The sequence below is a fragment of the Telmatherina bonti genome (genome assembly GCF_933228915.1).
Source record: "Telmatherina bonti genome assembly, chromosome: 21".
Lineage (NCBI taxonomy): Eukaryota > Metazoa > Chordata > Actinopteri > Atheriniformes > Telmatherinidae > Telmatherina > Telmatherina bonti.
In genome coordinates, this window is record NC_136630.1 from 29,188,512 (window position 1) to 29,206,995 (window position 18,484).

An 18,484-nucleotide genomic window follows, 5' to 3' on the forward strand; every position below is an offset into this window, starting at 1 on the left:
CACATAGGAAAAGATCTCTGATTCTCTACAACGTGGAGAAAACGTGGAATTTTCTTACACAGGACACAGAGACACTAAAGACAGCTGGAAAACATTAACTTTCCTTAATGTTGGGACCTTTACAGTGTGTGTTCGTTTGACAGACTGTGTGTCGTTAAAGGGAGAAACAAGTGTGACGTGTTTTACAATCACAGCAGAACTTGGACCTAAACTTTGTCAAAGTTTAAGTGATGCAATTGTTTCCAGATTGCCTCATTAGAATTTTCAGCAAGGTGAATCACAAAGCTCCGCTCTGGATGGAGGAGGTTCCACTCCTGCACCGCATCAGGCCACAAACACAACTCTGAAGATTTTATGTGCGATCACATCATCGAATCTTTAAGTTGGAAGGGTTCACAATGAGCAAAGTGACACCAGTCCACGGGGGGTTAACGGACTCTCAGCTCTCTGGAACTGATGTTTCCTCCTAAAACCACCTTTAGAAATCATCATTGTTTATTTCTAAGGGTCTGACAACCTTATCCAACAAATATAGACACATTTATATGAAAAAATCATTTATTCAGAGTCTTTATATCAGGTTTCTGATCTGTCATTAAATGCAGGAGCTCCTCCGCCTGCTTGATCTGGCTGCACACCTGTCAGTGGCGTAAAGGTGAAGCTGTGTTTGTTTTTTGGGGTGGGGGCTCTGTGGTGGGTGTGCTGAATGTGTACACTGATTAAACATGAGGCTGATCCTTCCAAGAGCCGTTTTCAGAGTCGAACAGGCAGAATCGCCATGAAGAGGTTTGGATTAAAGATAATAATACACACATGGTCACAACATCCCAGCAAACTGGTCACTGAGACCACCAGACCAGCATGTTTAACCACCCAGACCCAGTATAATCTGAGTTTACAGTAACATGGAGCTCCGAGGGAGCTGTGTTCACAATCACAACGTCATCTGGAGTTTATATGTCCTGATCGACACGTCACGGATAAATCATGTTCTCCAGACTTTAGACTGGATGTCATGTAGAAACACGCCAGCTTTCAGACACGTTGAGACCACCACACATACAAGTTCCTGAGAAGATGATCCATCTGCCCCCAGGAAACACCGAGGTCATCGGTGTTTCATGTGGCACGATGACCCAGAGGCGCCATATGGGGGGGGAGGAAGTTTCTAAGGTCCCAATGACTTGATAGGGACCCAAAAAGATTCGCAAGCTATATAAGAAAATCATTAAACCTTCATTAAAAAAATAAAAAAATTTTCAAAGGTTGTAATAACATTTAGCAGCAATATAAACTGATAAACCATTTATATTAAAATAACCTAGTTAGATGTCTGCACTGTGATTTAACCCTTTATAGGGAACTCAATGAAATACCTTCAGATCAGAAATTTTAACCTAACATTGTCCTTCTGGTATCAACCAAGACCTCTGTTCTGTTGTTACATTAAACAAAAAATAGTTTCATGCTGAATATGAAAGGAAACAAAGTGATAAAAATAGTCACTTGCCCCATAAAGGGTTAAACACAGCCCTAGATCTTTATTATTCCCATGAAAAGCTTTTTATCAGGTTGAAGCAAAAACAAGAATCTAAACGTTGCGATCCAGTGGTGGGGTCTATTATCTTTCATAGGGCCAAAATGTCCTGGTGGCGCCTCTGCGATGGCCAAAACCACACCAGTTCCTAACCATTCAGAACTGGATCTAGATCAGGCGTGTCAAACTCTACAGCAGTCCTGTGGGTTTTAGAAGTTTCCCGCTCCAACACGCCTGACTGAAATGAACAGGTCATGGTGAGGGAGCTGACAAGGACCTGTTGGATCAGAATCAGGTGTGTTGGAGCAGGAAACATCTAAAACCTGCGGAACAGCGACGCTCCGGGACCAGCAGGAGAGACTGAAACGATCAATCCCACCACATACATGCGAATGATGGGAATTTTTATGTCTTTTAAATGGTCTCTTCGGGACTGAACTGGTTATTTTCCAGTAAGGATGACGAGCTGGAGCGGTTGGATACGGTCATGCTGGGAACATCAGGAAAACATGGAACACTGGTGGAATCATGTGACCTGAAGATCTGAGGTGTGTTCCATTTCCACACCAGCATGCACCACTTCAGAATGGAATGCGGCCCTCACTGATACACCTGAGCGGTGACGAGACCAGGTACCTGGTATCAGGTATCCGGGACCAGGTAGAGCAGGTATCCGATACCAAATACCAGATACTAGGTACACTAAGTACACCAGGGACAGCAGGTACCAAATACCAGGTACAGCAGGTACCTGGTATCAGGTAGGCACCAGAGACCAGGTACCAGGTATCCGGTACCAGGTACCGGATACAGCAGGTACAGCACGTACAGCAGGTTCTGGCGGACTTACCCACTTTGTCGACTCCGAACTTGTGGCCCGCCACCTGATGTGTGAGCGGGACGCAGCCGTTCAGGTGAGTCTGGCCCTGGGGCCCCGACAGTCGGACCGGACCGGACCTCTCTCCGGAGCCCCGCGGGTTCGGGCTGACCCCACCAGCGCCGGAGCAGGGGGTCACCTCCAGTTTTCCCAGCGCCACAGAGGACTCCATGAGCATGTTCTGTTGGGTTCTGGACATCTGAAATGGGCCACAGGTGTTCCGTCCAGCAGCAGAAACGTGACTATTTACATGCTCTCATTACGTAAGCACAGAATTCCGCGCGCACGTTAGGTCGCGAGGCGGAGAGCGGACCTCCGGACGAACCCAGGACATCAGCTTCGGTCGTGGTTGCTGGTTCCGACCCGCGCCGGCCCCGCTGCCGACCCGTGGCTCCGCTCCCGGTGTCGCGTTGATTCAGAGCTTCTCATTTCTTCGGCAGAAACATAAATACGACACATCCCACTTCCTGTCTGCGTCAAGCTGCGTCACGTCGCACCACGTCCGCTTCCGGAACGAGCCTCCAAAATAAAAGTCCAACTCAGCATGACAACGACCTCCTGGATGTTCTGTTACAAATGTTTTTAAACTCAAAGTAATCTCCCTGCTCGATACTACAAGACATTTGACAGATTACCCATCCATCCATCTTCTGTTGCTTATCCGGAGTCGGGTCGCGGGGGCAGCAGCCTAAGCAGGGAAGCCCAGACTTCCCTCTCCCCAGCCACATTTGCCAACTCTGCGGGGGAACCCAAGCCGTTTCCAGGCCAGCATAATCCCTCCAGCGTGTCCTGTGTCTTCCCCGGGGTCTCCTGCCTGAGGGACGTGTCTGGAACACCTCACCACCTCACCAGAAGGCATCCTGACAGATGCCCGAGCCACCTCAACTGGTTCCTCTCGATGCGGAGGAGCAGCGGCTCTACTCTGAGCCCCTCCCGGATGACCGAGCTCCTCACCCTATCTAAGGGAGAGCCCGGCCACCCTGCGGACAAAATTCATTTTAGCCACCTGTATGCAAGATCTCGACAGATTAATACAAAAAAAAGAAAAAAAGAAAAAAAGAAGTACAATTTCCAGTTTCTGCCCTGAGACACAACTTTACATAGTATGTACTTATTACATATCAAACTCTTCAGATACAGCTGTGCTCATATGTATTCATCCCCTTTCGTTAAAGAAAAGGATGAATTTACAACAGTCACTCAAATAACTGGAGACTTAAAAAAGGAACAATAACTAAAAATTTGCAAAATATAGTAATATAAGACACTGTTTTTTTTTCATTTCATTGGGTTGAAGAAAGAAAAAAAACAAACAAATTGGTCCTGGACAAATTAGAGCACTTTTCTGTTGAACAGTGGGACAAAATACCTGTCAACAGGTGCAGAAGTCTGACTGAGAGGAACAGAAAACACCTGACTGGAGCGGAAACATTAAAGGATTGTTCAACTAAATATTACTTTATGACTGATGGAATATGTAATAAATTATCTTATTTGTTAGCTTTTTAAAAAATATATATTTCTATTGAACCAGAATTAGAAAGTAATGATTTTCATAACATTTTTATTCATTATTACTTCAGTCAATTTCAACTTATTTTACAGGCAGTTGTTTTGTCCTTCTTTATTGAAAGTGTATGAATAAATATGAGCACAACTGTATATCTCCTCTAATGACAAAATATAACAGATTTCACGTTAAGTTTTCCAGATATTTTGTTTTTTTTTGCACAACTTGCTCCAAAACTATCATTGGTTGATATCTGTATTGGAAATTAAGAGCTGGACAAAATCGGTATATTGAATATTAAAAAAGCCGATATGGAACATCCCCTCTCCAGATCCCTGGTCCAATTATAATGCCAATGTTTATGGATTTCTTTTTGGATTTGGTTTCTTCTGAGCAGAGCAGACCTTAACCTAAAATCTGTAAACAATTTTAAATTGAGGAACATTTTTCTGATATTGTTCCATAATTTTTAGACAGAACCTCCACTTACCTTCATATCTGAGAGACTCTACCTGCAAAGCTCCTTCATATCCAGTCATAAATCATTATTCCTGCACCACCGGTGGCAAATTTTGGTTCAATAAATAGTTTGAGATTAAAGAATTTTTAATTACATGGTTCTACTTAGCTCCATAAAGCCAAACATTTCATTTTTGATACATTCAGTGTCTGAGACCGTTTGCATCAAAGCTATGATAAAAACTTTGCTCAAACCTTGTTGAACACAATTTCATGTGCTGCCCCTGATAGATACCAAAAGTATAATACACTACAATGATGTTGACTTATCAAAAGGTAATAATTGGAGGAAAATACAATAAGTAAGTAAATGAATGAATGAATGAATAACTAAATAATTAAAATTTTCATATTCGGTTAAAAGGCCAAATCAAGACTTTTCTTCTCAATTTTTCTCAGGTTTGGCTTTAAAGGTTAAATGTCCTACATTTATTATATAATATCAATGTAGCATTTATTTTTTAAAATTTTATAAATATTTTACCTGAATGTTGAATAACCTGAACTCCATGTGTGTTTTTTTTTGGTTGTTGTTTGTTTTGGGGTTTTTTTCTTTCATTTTTATACCAAACAATATTGATCAGACAAAGTAAGCTTTATTTATGCTTAACTAGGTACCAATGTACGGATAAATGTTCATGATGTTATATTATCTTCCAAATTCAATAGATTATCAGATAGTGTATATTACATTATTTTGCTTTTAATCATTTATAGTAAACGTCATTAAATGGTCTGGATCAAAACCTTGTTTTCATCCTATATTTGTCATGCAGTTCTTATAGACTCTCAGCTGAAAGAAAAAACCCAACAAAAAAAAAAAAACAAACAAAAAAAAAACAACAACACATTAATAACTCTTAATGTTTAAAAATGCAAAATGTTTTGTAAATTAATTCCCCAGCCTGGTTCAGTTCAAATCTGCTGTACATTAATGCGATTTTTAAAAATGAGTTATTCTGCATCAATTAGTTGTTAATAAAGTTTGTAAATCAAATCAAATTAAATTAAATTAAATTAAATTAAATTAAATTAAATTAAATTAAATTAAATTAAATTAAATTAAATTAAATTAAATTAAATTAAATTAAACCTTTACACTCCACGCCAGCAGGTGGCGGTGACATGCTACAGCGTTGTTTTCCAGCCGCCATGAAACAAGAGGGAGAGACTTAAGGCGCCTTTAGATGATCCTGCATGGCTGCTAAGGAGAGAGGAGGAAACACGACAAAAGTCAGAAAAACAGACTAATGCATGAACTGATTAAGCGTTGGGATCGGTTGGACTCTGCTCCGGTTCTTCTTCTCCGTATTTAACGCGCGTGCACATCAGCATGGCTCCGTTCAGCCTGATAAGTGCAGCTGTTGGCCTGGTGGGGAGGTCGTTTAGCTTCTCCTCCTTCTCAGGAACTCCGTTCAGGTATAAACTCCTCATTAATCTGGTTATTTACTGCTACAGCCTGTTTATTTACTGCTACAGCTGGAGGCTGGTTGTGCTGGGTTGGTTAGCTTTGGTTAGCAGCGTGACTAACCAAAGATGACCAGCTGGTGACCACGTGACCTGCTGGTGACATAAACAGTTTAAGGTTAAAACCAGCCTGGAAAGAAGTGACCTGCTGGTAAACAGAAACAGTTTAAGGTTAAAACCAGCCTGCAAAGAAGTGACCTGCTGGTAAACAGAAGCAGTTTAAGGTTAAAACCAGCCTGGAAAGAAGTGACCTGCTGGTAAACAGAAACAGTTTAAGGTTAAAACCAGCCTGGAAAGAAGCGATGCAGAGCATTTAGTACCTGGATAGTTGGAGGGAGGTGAAGATGAAGTAACAGGTGCAGGAGATGACACGGGTTGTGTTTGTAGACAGGAAGACTGGTCATCAGAGAAAACAGGTGGTTTTTAGTGTTACACTTATTACATATCAGACTCTTCAGATACAGTTGTGCTCACATGTCTTCATCCCCTTTCATTAAAGAAAAGGCTGAATTTACAACAGTCACTCAAATAACTGGAGACTTAAAAAAGGAACAATAACTAAAAATGTGCAAAGATATAATTTAGTAATATAAGACAATGTTTTTTCATTTAATTGGGTTGAAGAAACAAAAAAAAGAAAAAACAAACAAATGTGTCCTGGACAAATTAGAGACTTTTCTGTTGAACAGTGGGACAAAATACCTGTCAACAGGTGCAGAAGTCTGACTGAGAGGAACAGAAAACACCTGACTGGAGCGGAAACATTAAAGGATTGTTCAACTAAATATTACTTTATGACTGATGGAATATGTAATAAATTATCTTGTTTGCTTTAAAAAAAATCTTTTTATTTGACCAAAAATAGAAAATAATGTAATGATTTTCATAAAATGTTTATTTATTATTACTTTAGTCAATTTCAACTTATTTTACAGGCAGGTAAAATTACAGGTGTGTGGTGACGTCATGTTTGATCTGCAGGTGCACGAGCATCTTCTCTGTGAACATCAACCCAGTGAAGAGTCTGACATCGCAGACCAGCGGACCTCCAAAGAGACCACTCAATGGATACATGAGATATGTTATGCAGCAGAAACCAGTGGTGATGAGACAGAACCCAGGTAAACATGATGTACAACATGTCAGCTGCTCTGCAGCAGAGCTTTAAGTGGAACAGAATAAGTGGTGGTACTCCCTTAATGACTTGCTGTCAGTTTGTCATGCAAACATGGGACAAAACATGGCTGATACTTACATGTAGATCTATAAATTGATCTGTAGATTAATAGTTTTCTTGCAAAGAATAATAAAAAATTAACGCAGCAAGTTCTAAATCAAATCCACATTTGTCAAATTCAAAGTTCCACGGAGACACTTTATGAACTTCAAGCCTCATTGCTGGACATTAAAAATAACACTGAAAAGTAAATACATAAACTTAAAGTTCATTAACCCTTTCATGCATAAATTAATAATAAAACAATGCAACATTTTTCACATGTTTGTAAAAAAAACACTGAAGTGGTTTATTTACAAAAAATACCCTTCTCATTCATGAACATGCAAGAAAAAAACTTATAAATAGTTTCCCACTACAGGTCCACTATGCATGAAAGTTCTACATTTAGCTTCTTACCAGACTCATTTAACAGTGTAGTACTATTACACTTTTCCTCTGTGAAATATGTTTTTCACAGCATCAGTCCTGGTCCAGAACACTTAGTAATATTATCTTATCTTTAATCTAGAAATTATCTTCATAAATACAGACCAGCCGAACACTTAGTCTGCAGCATCTGACCTTCACTGTCTGGTGTAGTACTGTTAGTAGTACTACTGTAGTAAATGACTGTTAGTAGTACTACCGTAGTAAATGACTGTTAGTAGTACTACCGTAGTAAATGACTGTTAGTAGTACTACTGTAGTAAATGACTGTTAAGTAGTACTACCGTAGTAAATGACTGTTAGTAGTACTACTGCAGTAAATGACTGTTAAGTAGTACTACTGTAGTAAATGACTGTTAGTAGTACTACTGTAGTAAATGACTGTTAAGTAGTACTACTGTAGTAAATGACTGTTAGTAGTACTACTGTAGTAAATGACTGTTAGTAGTACTACCGTAGTAAATGACTGTTAGTAGTACTACCGTAGTAAATGACTGTTAGTAGTACTACTGCAGTAAATGACTGTTAAGTAATACTACTGTAGTAAATGACTGTTTAGTACTACTGTAGTAAATGACTGTTAGTAGTACTACTGTAGTAAATGAATGTTAGTAGTACTACTGTAGTAAATGACTGTTTAGTACTACTGTAGTAAATGACTGTTAAGTAGTACTACTGTAGTAAATGACTGTTTAGTACTACTGTAGTAAATGACTGTTAGTAGTACTACTGTAGTAAATGAATGTTAGTAGTACTACTGTAGTAAATGACTGTCAAGTAGTACTACTGTAGTAAATGACTGTCAAGTAGTACTACTGTAGTAAATGACTGTCAAGTAGTACTACTGTAGTAAATGACTGTTAAGTAGTACTACTGTAGTAAATGACTGTTGAGTAGTACTACTGTAGTAAATGACTGTTGAGTAGTACTACTGTAGTAAATGACTGTTAAGTAGTACTACTGTAGTAAATGACTGTTAAGTAGTACTACTGTAGTAAATGACTGTTAAGTAGTACTACTGTAGTAAATGACTGTTAGTAGTACTACTGTAGTAAATGACTGTTAGTAGTACTACTGTAGTAAATGACTGTTAAGTAGTACTACTGTAGTAAATGACTGTTAGTAGTACTACTGTAGTAAATGACTGTTAAGTAGTACTACTGTAGTAAATGACTGTCAAGTAGTACTACTGTAGTAAATGACTGTCAAGTAGTACTACTGTAGTAAATGACTGTCAAGTAGTACTACTGTAGTAAATGAATGTTAAGTAGTACTACTGTAGTAAATAACTGTTAAGTAGTACTACTGTAGTAAATGACTGTTAAGTAGTACTACTGTAGTAAATGAATGTTAGTAGTACTACTGTAGTAAATGAATGTTAAGTAGTACTACTGTAGTAAATGACTGTTAAGTAGTACTACTGTAGTAAATGACTGTAGTACTACTGTAGTAAATGACTGTTAGTAGTACTACTGTAGTAAATGACTGTTAAGTAGTACTACTGTAGTAAATGACTGTTAAGTAGTACTACTGTAGTAAATGACTGTCAAGTAGTACTACTGTAGTAAATGACTGTCAAGTAGTACTACTGTAGTAAATGACTGTCAAGTAGTACTACTGTAGTAAATGACTGTCAAGTAGTACTACTGTAGTAAATGACTGTCAAGTAGTACTACTGTAGTAAATGACTGTCAAGTAGTACTACTGTAGTAAATGACTGTCAAGTAGTACTACTGTAGTAAATGACTGTCAAGTAGTACTACTGTAGTAAATGACTGTCAAGTAGTACTACTGTAGTAAATGACTGTCAAGTAGTACTACTGTAGTAAATGACTGTCAAGTAGTACTACTGTAGTAAATGACTGTCAAGTAGTACTACTGTAGTAAATGACTGTCAAGTAGTACTACTGTAGTAAATGACTGTTAGTAGTACTACTGTAGTAAATGACTGTTAGTAGTACTACTGTAGTAAATGACTGTCAGTAGTACTACTGTAGTAAATGACTGTCAGTAGTACTACTGTAGTAAATGACTGTCAAGTAGTACTACTGTAGTAAATGACTGTCAAGTAGTACTACTGTAGTAAATGACTGTCAAGTAGTACTACTGTAGTAAATGACTGTCAAGTAGTACTACTGTAGTAAATGACTGTCAAGTAGTACTACTGTAGTAAATGACTGTCAAGTAGTACTACTGTAGTAAATGACTGTCAAGTAGTACTACTGTAGTAAATGACTGTCAAGTAGTACTACTGTAGTAAATGACTGTCAAGTAGTACTACTGTAGTAAATGACTGTCAAGTAGTACTACTGTAGTAAATGACTGTCAAGTAGTACTACTGTAGTAAATGACTGTCAAGTAGTACTACTGTAGTAAATGACTGTTAGTAGTACTACTGTAGTAAATGACTGTTAAGTAGTACTACTGTAGTAAATGACTGTTAAGTAGTACTACTGTAGTAAATGACTGTTAAGTAGTACTACTGTAGTAAATGACTGTTAAGTAGTACTACTGTAGTAAATGACTGTTAGTAGTACTACTGTAGTAAATGACTGTTAAGTAGTACTACTGTAGTAAATGACTGTTAAGTAGTACTACTGTAGTAAATGACTGTTAAGTAGTACTACTGTAGTAAATGACTGTTAAGTAGTACTACTGTAGTAAATGTCCCGGTGTGCACTGTACGCTGTAAAAAGTAGTCCCGGTGTGCACTGTACGCTGTAAAAAGTAGTCCCGGTGTGCACTGTACGCTGTAAAAAGTAGTCCCGGTGTGCACTGTACGCTGTAAAAAGTAGTCCCGGTGTGCACTGTACGCTGTAAAAAGTAGTCCTGGTACGCAAAGGGGTAGAATTTAAAAGTGCCGGTACTGCATACCGCTGCATACCGGCCCACTTAAAGCACTGCTCTGCAGGATGTTTCTGCATCAGGCGTGTCAAGCAGTCGTTAAATGTTCAGTGTTCTGCTGTTTATTTCTGATAAAAGTAAATGAAATAATCTTCCGCTTTCCATTCTGAACAGATGAATTTTCCTACACCTCCTTTGTATTAGGAAGGAGCTGTTTTGAAGCATGTTGGAGCCACTTTAATCTGTTAAAGTCCGGTTTACTTTGGTTTACACCAGGTGGCAGCAGATGATACTGTATGTCATTTAAAGCAGGGTTTCTCCAGTGGGGTATGTGTTCCTCTTGAGGTACTTAGAGACACTGCAGGAGCAACATCAGGGAAAAACAAAAAAAAAACCCAAAGAAATGTAAGAGAAATTCTTTTCTGGGGCTGTGACAATATGCCTTCGTCCCGATTCGATTTTATTACAACTTTTTTTGGTGCCGATTCGATTTTAAATTGCAATCCTCAAAATTCTTTGATATTGCAGATTTTTTTAGACTAAAAGCAAAAAGAAAAGTAAAAAACTTCTTTGGCTCGTCATTGTTCTTCATTTCAATGATGAAAAAGCAACCAGATCATCATTCTGCTGCTGTAACGCCCAAGAAGACAAGTAAAAAGATCAATAAAAATGACCAAAAAAAATTAAAATGGATTATTTGTAATAATTACTAAATTATTTTTAACAAAAAAAAAATCTATTTTTAATTTGTGAAGCAAAAAAAAAAAAAAAATTTTAGATTTTTTTCAATTGGATTTCCCGCCCCTATTCTGACTCCATAGATGTGACTTCAGCTTGTATGATGAGGTGATTCATGTCAGGATTACTACACACATGTGGAAACATACAAGTATGTACAGAATATAACTTGTAGAATTTTTACTCTGATCATCATACATACAGAGATACTTTTCCCACACCTGGAATGAAATGTTTGCTGGTTTTACAGATCCATGCTGATCTGGAAGCTGGATTGAACGCGTAAAACTATTAAATATGTTTATGAAATAAAAAGCAAAATAGGAAAAGTAGAAAAAAATGAGGCTTAAACCTGTAGAACAAGTGGAAATACTAATCACGTCCCGCTCTGCATCATGTTGTTTCACCGTTCCAGATGTTTTTGCTACGGTTATTGTCAGAGAAATGATCCTGATTATTCCGCGTTGATTCATTTCCAAACATTATAAATGTCTAAAATCACATCAATTCTGCTTATGTCTTCAATTTTTATTTTTTTCTATTTTTTGATGCCAAAAAAATAAAATAACAGAAAAAGAAAACAGCTAAACTAACATAAGCCTTCCTGTGCAGAATAAATAAATCTCCATATTAACTGCATTTTTCTGAGAGAAAGCAGATCTAACTAACAGGAATCTACCTGAACTGTCTGGAAACTTCTTTATGAAAAAGCTGTTGAATGCTTTTGTAAATGCTTCTGCTTCCAGCTGCTGTTTAACACACAAATAAAACTGGATAATAACAGAAATATTAAGAATATTACACTAAAACGCATCGTGCTCACGGCGAGTCGATCACGTTTTCCATCCATGTGACACAACGTTGCATGAAATAACTCGTCACGCTGCCGTAAATCCAACGGTACAGTTCTACATGATCATTAACAGAAGGAGAGGTAAGTTCAGCGTCATGTAGCTGCTGGGAAGCAGAGAAATCCCTGCAGGATGATTTAACCTTCAGCACACTGCCGGCGCTTGCAAGCGCTCGACAGCAGCCGGCGCACGAATGCGCCCAGATACAGTCACACAGTTTACTGTTGGTGAACTTGCAGCGCTGCATTTAGAAGACAATGACGTGTCTGAAGGGGAATGTTTGAGTTATTCTTCTACGCAGAGATCGTCGCTCTGTTCGTCCGCCAGACTAATCGATATGCGGACCAGATAAAAGATGCAAACGGGGACGGAGCAGGACGATCGGGTCGTGTTAATCACTTTGAGTTTCAAGGTAGAATAAACCCCTGATCTTCATCAGAAAAAAGTTCCAAAGAAAAACTGTAAATAAATTTTTGTGTTTTTTCAAGCAATGTATGCAAAAGACACAATGAACATATTTGTTCATTCTTTAATACAACAATAAACAAGATGTGCTTTTCAAACAGGTAGGCATGATTTGTTTTCTGTTTGTGAAAAGAAAAAAAAACTTATTTTTTATGCAGTGATGAAGGTAAATCTGTTAGTTTGGAGGAAATAACTCTTCCTCCTTCCTGCTGTACTTTCCCATGAAAACAGAAACCATAACACATGTTGTTTACTTTCCTGGTATGATGGGATTGAGACATAATCTCACATGGAAAGGAATTACTTTGGGAGATATTTACTATTAATTAATCAGCTGTAGTGTTTAATATTGTGGTTAGTTGAGGAAAAAACTAAACCTCGTCTCTAAGACAAATAATAATTCAGAAATAGAAATGTTTTCACTTGATGAAAGATTTAAAAAAAAAAAAAAAAAAGATTGTAGGAAGCTCAAGTTATTTTTATTTATTTCTAACCTTTATTTAACCAGAACAACTTCTCATTTACAATGATGACCTGGCAGCAAATTAAACAAAAACAAAACAAGATCAAATGAAGCCAGAGAAGATCAAGTAAAAGGAAACAATACAGACAAATGAAATCTCACAACCAAAAAGTAAAGATATTATGAAGGTAAATCCAGTTAAATACTCGAGGTTAAAGCTGCTCATCATACGTACACACTTAACCTTTCTTTTGTTTTTGTTTCTTATTCCCTCTGTCCTGAATCTCTGTGATGCATTTAAATTATGTTGATCCAAGCAGGAGCTTGAGCACAGAAACCCAGCCAGAGACCAGAACCTGATTCTAACTGTGACCCGGAAACCAAGTCCGAACCATCTGAAAGTCACTTCGTCCCCCTGAGACCCACAATCTGTCCAGAAGTTGGTGTGCAGTCAGATTCACCGTCCTTTATGAAACTAGAAAGGATCCTGGCTCCTTTTTGTATTTTCTTGGCAGTAAATAAATAAACTGGTTCATTTTCCCATGTTGAACTGGTTCTAATGGTTGTAAGAAGTGTCTGTTAAGTTGAGCCGTGATGATTGTTCATCAGGTGCGACGCTGCCCTCTAGTGGCAGCAGAACACACTGACAGGTGCTGATTTTTCCCTGCAGAACTCAAATCAGTGGACATGATCCGGAAGATCGCCCAGCAGTGGAGAACGATGAGTCCAGAGCAGAAGAAGGTATTTCTGACCGCATTTTGTCAGACATGCATCTCAGATTCAGATGAAATGTGAAGAACCAAACCTCCCGGTGGTTTCTCTCCATCACAGCCTTTTCAGGACGCCTCTATCCAGGCCAGGGAACAGTTCAAGGTGGACCTCCAGAGATACCAGGCCCTGCTGACGCCAGCACAGCTCCAGCAGCAAGCCGTAGAGAAGAAGCAGAGGTTGGCCAAGAGGAAGGCCATCAGAAAGAAGAGGGTAAGACGGCGTCCTCGTCTTCCTCATCTGATGGTCCCAGACGGCTTCAGAAGCAGAAGCTGAAAGTCTGATGTTGTAGTGCTCCAGTGAGCGACATCGGTGTGACAACTTCTCACAGTTATTATTATTATTATTATAATTTATTTATTTATGAAATGTAAAACATTTTGAGGGAACATAATCAATTCAGCAGTAAAAGGGTTTGAAAGGAAAAGGTGAAGGAAAACCCTGACAACCTCAGCGCGCTCTCTTCAGGAAATACAAACTTTTTATTTTAATGAGATAAAGTGTAGATTTACAAAGACATAAAATGTAGACAAGATGTGGGAAGTTATTCAACATTACAAAGAAAAAAGTGAACAGATAAATAAATGGTAGATAGTTGGTGGAAATGCACAATCTTTAAAATGGAAAATAATTCAAATTCTGAAAAAGTATAAATATATAGATATGGTCCTTTTGGGGCAAGAAGAATATAAAACTGGTTTAAAAGAATCAGTTAAAAGTTTTCAATCAATTTAAAATATAATTGATCCAATATTGATGAACTTAATTTTTTTTTTTTACTTTCCAGTGAAAACAGTGCTGCTAATCTAACATATTTATACAACTAAAGGTTTCCTGTGTAATATCCTACCAGAATTAGCTTTAGCGGGTTGTCACATTAGCGGCTAATGGTATGATTCCTCTCATATTAGCAGCTAATGCTATGACTCCTGGCTCTCATGTTAGCAGCTAATGCTATGACTTCTAGCTCTCATGTTAGCAGCTAATGCTATGACTTCTGGCTCTCACATTAGCAGTTTATGCTAAGACTGTAGCTCTCACATTAGCATCTAATGCTGTGTCTGTAGCTCTCACATTAGCAGCTAATGCTAAGACCGTGGCTCTCACATTAGCAGCTAATGCTAAGACCGTGGCTCTCACATTAGCAGCTAATGCTAAGACCGTGGCTCTCACATTAGCAGCTAATGCTAAGACCGTGGCTCTCACATTAGCAGCTAATGCTAAGACCGTGGCTCTCACATTAGCAGCTAATGCTAAGACCGTGGCTCTCACATTAGCAGCTAATGCTAAGACCGTAGCTCTCACATTAGCAGCTAATGCTAAGACCGTAGCTCTCACATTAGCAGCTAATGCTAAGACCGTGGCTCTCACATTAGCAGCTAATGCTAAGACCGTGGCTCTCACATTAGCAGCTAATGCTAAGACCGTGGCTCTCACATTAGCAGCTAATGCTAAGACCGTGGCTCTCACATTAGCAGCTAATGCTAAGACCGTGGCTCTCACATTAGCAGCTAATGCTAAGACCGTGACTCTTACATTAGCAGAGGCGTCTTGGATGAAAACGCAGTCAAGTGGTTTGTCAGACTCAGGATGCTGTTTCACAGAAACAGAAATGTCACTGTGCCATCAAACGAGTCAGAACTTTAAGTTTTATTGTTATAGAATTACGTCATACGACTTCTAATGGTTGTAAACTTTTCATTTGAGACGTTTTAACCTTTTCATGTGGCGTTTAATCCTCTGCAGTCCTCTGACTCTCAGAAACCTTGTTGTTTTAGGGATTTGTTGGCTGTTATTGATGGTGAAAACAGGAGACTAGTGATAAAATCTGTTTGTGTTTCAGGAGCTGACCAGTTTGGGGAAACCCAAACGTCCTCGTTCTGCTTTTAACATCTTCATGTCGGAGCACTTTGAGGAGGCCAGAGGAGCCACCACCCAGGTCAGGAACCCCGTCTCAGTCGGTAACTTCTCTGGTGTTTCCCTCCAACATGGCGGCAGGATTGTTGTTGACTTCCAGCTTTTTGTCCTCTGTCTCTGCCAAGGAGATTGTTTTATTAAAACAATGAGACGCGTTGTAACTAAAATCCATCCCTGCTGGTGTTTCAGGCTAAAATGAAGTCTCTGTTGGAGGACTGGCGGAATCTGTTCAGCCATCAGAAACAGGTTTGTTATTCTGTTATTCATGTTTCTCCTGCCGCTGTACGCCAGTGTCTTGACTTCTTCTGCTCCGTCCAGGTCTACACACAGCTGGCCGTGGACGATAAAATCCGCTACAAGAATGAAATGAAGTCCTGGGAGGACCACATGGTTGAGATCGGGCGAGAAGACCTGGTCCGAGAACAGACCCTGTCCACCAGGAAAACAGCTGCAGTTAAAGCTGCCAGAGCCAAGAAGACAAAATCTAAGACGGCAAAGAAAACCGCGAGAACGTCCAAAAAGAGCGTCCAAAATACGACAAAAAGCAGCTCCGCAAAACCTGCCCGGAAAGGCTCCACCAGCAAGAAGACCTGAGATGCTCCTCCGTCAGCTCCACCTTGTAGCTTAGTTTGTTTTTTATCTGTCCTTCAGCTCAGTAACAGTGTTAGACTGACGCATTTCATCGCGTGTGAATGTGAATGTTCAGCCATTATTATACAAATAATAAACCCAGAGAAAGATTTTTACACAGCCAGCGGTCGTTATTCTCAGTCATGACTGATCATGTTCCTGTTAGAAGTAACACCACAGATGTATCAACAGCTAATTAATTTATGGTTGCTGTATTTAAATAGTTTAACCAACATTGTGATCTTCATGTCAGGAAATGTTAGGAGTCAATTTAAATATTTTTTCTGTCAAACCAAGTGGTTATAAACATAAAAGGTCACCATTAGACTAAAAAACATTTCAAAGAGCATTTATATTTGTGTAACTGGGACAGTGCTGGTGAGGGAACACCAGAACCAGAGAGGCTTGATGGAAACATGCTGCATTAAAGCAAAGATGCTCTTTTCATCCCTGCTCTTAAACCAGGAGAGTTAGATGCATCTTAGTCCAGTCTGGTCTCACGTTATCCAGATGTTAACATTTATAAACAACCATCTGTTATTTAAATCCTGTATTTGTATTGTATTTGTTTATACGTCACATCCACGCCGTGTCATGGTGGATGTTTCCTACCAGGGAAGATGAGTGACTGCAAGTCGCTACCATTTGATTGATCTGATCTTGAAATGATTGATGATCTCAGTGTAAATGATTGATCAGTTTCTAAAACTCCAACATCGCCCTGTGATGGACTGGAGACCTGTCCAGGTGTTCCTGCGTCTCACTGGGATGGACTCCAGCATCCCAGCGACCCTGAACTGGACTAAGTGGTTCAGAAAACTCCGGATGAACTCTGACATCATGTTGCCACGACAACCCATGTCTGATGTCTGCTTCGAGGTGGAGACTGCCAAAGAGGAGGTTTCTTCTGCGGAGTCTGTTGCCATGGCAACAGATACAGAGTAGACTTACCTGTTCGTGGAACAAAAAAGTCTGCGTTTCCCTCAAATGAGGTTTGTGGAACAGGCCCCCGGTGTTCGAGTAAATTTAAAGTAGTACCTAAAGTACCTTAATCTACAACTGCAGGTAAATAACTGCAGATAGAAGTATTAAAAACACGATCGTCTAAGAACAGCCTGAAATAAATCAGTTGAATTTGCGATAAATGACTTGTGTGAAGCAGGGCCGGATTAAAAGTACACAGGGCCCTGGGCCCAGAGTGTTCCAGGGGCCCCCTTCCCCCCCCGCAGCATTGTGAAAATTGTGAATGATAAAATTGTGAACATCTCTCAGCTAGTGGTACCAGTAGCAACACACTAGACACTGTGGTGTAACCACCTGGCTTTTATATACATTTTGTTTCATGTCCAAACTGCTGGTATTTTCCCTACGTGGGGCCCTGGGTCCGTAATGCCCACTGGATAATCCTGCCTTGGTCTGAAGGACCTACAGCATGAATCTCACACCAGCTACAGTTCCTGTGCAGGTTGGGCTTCGTCACAACGTCCATCAGATGGGAACAAAATCAGCTGAAATGCTCGTAACTGCGGATTTGTCCTTTAAAAACACTTTGGGGGGATGCACGGTGGCATAGTGGTTAGCACGGTGGCCTCACAGCAAGAAGATCGCTGGTCCGATCCTCGGCTGGGGAGGGGTTTGGGCAGTGGCCTTTCTGTATGGAGTTTGCATGTTCTCCCCGTGTATGTGTGGGTTCTCTCCGGGTTCTCCGGCTTCCTCCCACCATCCAAAGACATGATGTTAGGTTACTTGGTTACTTTAAATTGTCCCTAGGAGTGAGTGAGTGTGTGTGTGTGTGTGTGTTGTTGTTTGTCTCAGTGTGTCCATGCGATGGACTGGCGAGCTGTCCAGGATGTACCCTGCCTTTCACCCAGAGACTGCTGGGATAGGCTCCAGCTTCCCCGCGACCTTTCAGCGGACTAAGCAGTTGGGAGAATGAATGAAAACACTTTGGTTGTCCGCTGAAACAGATGTCATCGGACAGCTCTTGTGCATGTGTTCTCATGGACGATGGACTGACATTTTAGGATCACGCTGCTTATTTTTCCCCCTCATCTCCGCGTGACATGCAGGCTGTGTAGCTTCTGCTTGGCTCACGTATAACAGCAGCCGTCCAACCGGCTTTACAAGGTGGAGGAAGAGTGAAACAACTGGAGAGCGTTGTGGAAGTCCCAGTTGAAGCTGTTTCCCATGTTTATGCCTTTTATGTGTCACATGATTACATGAAAGGCATAA

General features: G+C 39.8%; 2 protein-coding genes across 2 annotated transcripts in view; one reads left to right on the plus strand and one right to left on the minus strand.

Annotated features, from left to right (window-relative positions):
• Nucleotides 1–2,827, minus strand: part of ipmkb (inositol polyphosphate multikinase b) — a 33,473-nt gene extending 30,646 nt beyond the window's left edge. The window contains exon 1 of the mRNA XM_079261106.1: nucleotides 2,388–2,827. Within this exon, the coding sequence (XP_079117232.1) occupies nucleotides 2,388–2,613 (226 nt within the window). The 5' untranslated portion in view covers nucleotides 2,614–2,827. The remainder of the gene's footprint in view (nucleotides 1–2,387) is intronic.
• Nucleotides 2,828–5,601: 2,774 nt separating this feature from the next.
• tfam (transcription factor A, mitochondrial) lies at nucleotides 5,602–16,370 on the plus strand. Its single transcript, XM_079260476.1, has 7 exons — nucleotides 5,602–5,862; nucleotides 6,892–7,031; nucleotides 13,608–13,678; nucleotides 13,769–13,918; nucleotides 15,549–15,644; nucleotides 15,812–15,868; nucleotides 15,941–16,370. Exons 1-7 carry the CDS (start codon nucleotides 5,777–5,779, stop codon nucleotides 16,214–16,216), a joined length of 876 nt encoding a protein of 291 aa, XP_079116602.1. The 5' UTR covers nucleotides 5,602–5,776; the 3' UTR covers nucleotides 16,217–16,370.
• The last annotated feature ends 2,114 nt before the right edge of the window (nucleotides 16,371–18,484 follow it).

Coding starts and splice junctions, on each gene's coding strand:
- tfam (XM_079260476.1), top strand. CDS start 5,777: ATGGCTCCGTTCAGCCTGATAAGTGCAGCTGTTGGCCTGGTGGGGAGG. Junction 13,679..13,768: donor TGAGTCCAGAGCAGAAGAAG/GTATTTCTGACC, acceptor TCTCCATCACAG/CCTTTTCAGGACGCCTCTAT. Junction 15,645..15,811: donor CCAGAGGAGCCACCACCCAG/GTCAGGAACCCC, acceptor CTGGTGTTTCAG/GCTAAAATGAAGTCTCTGTT.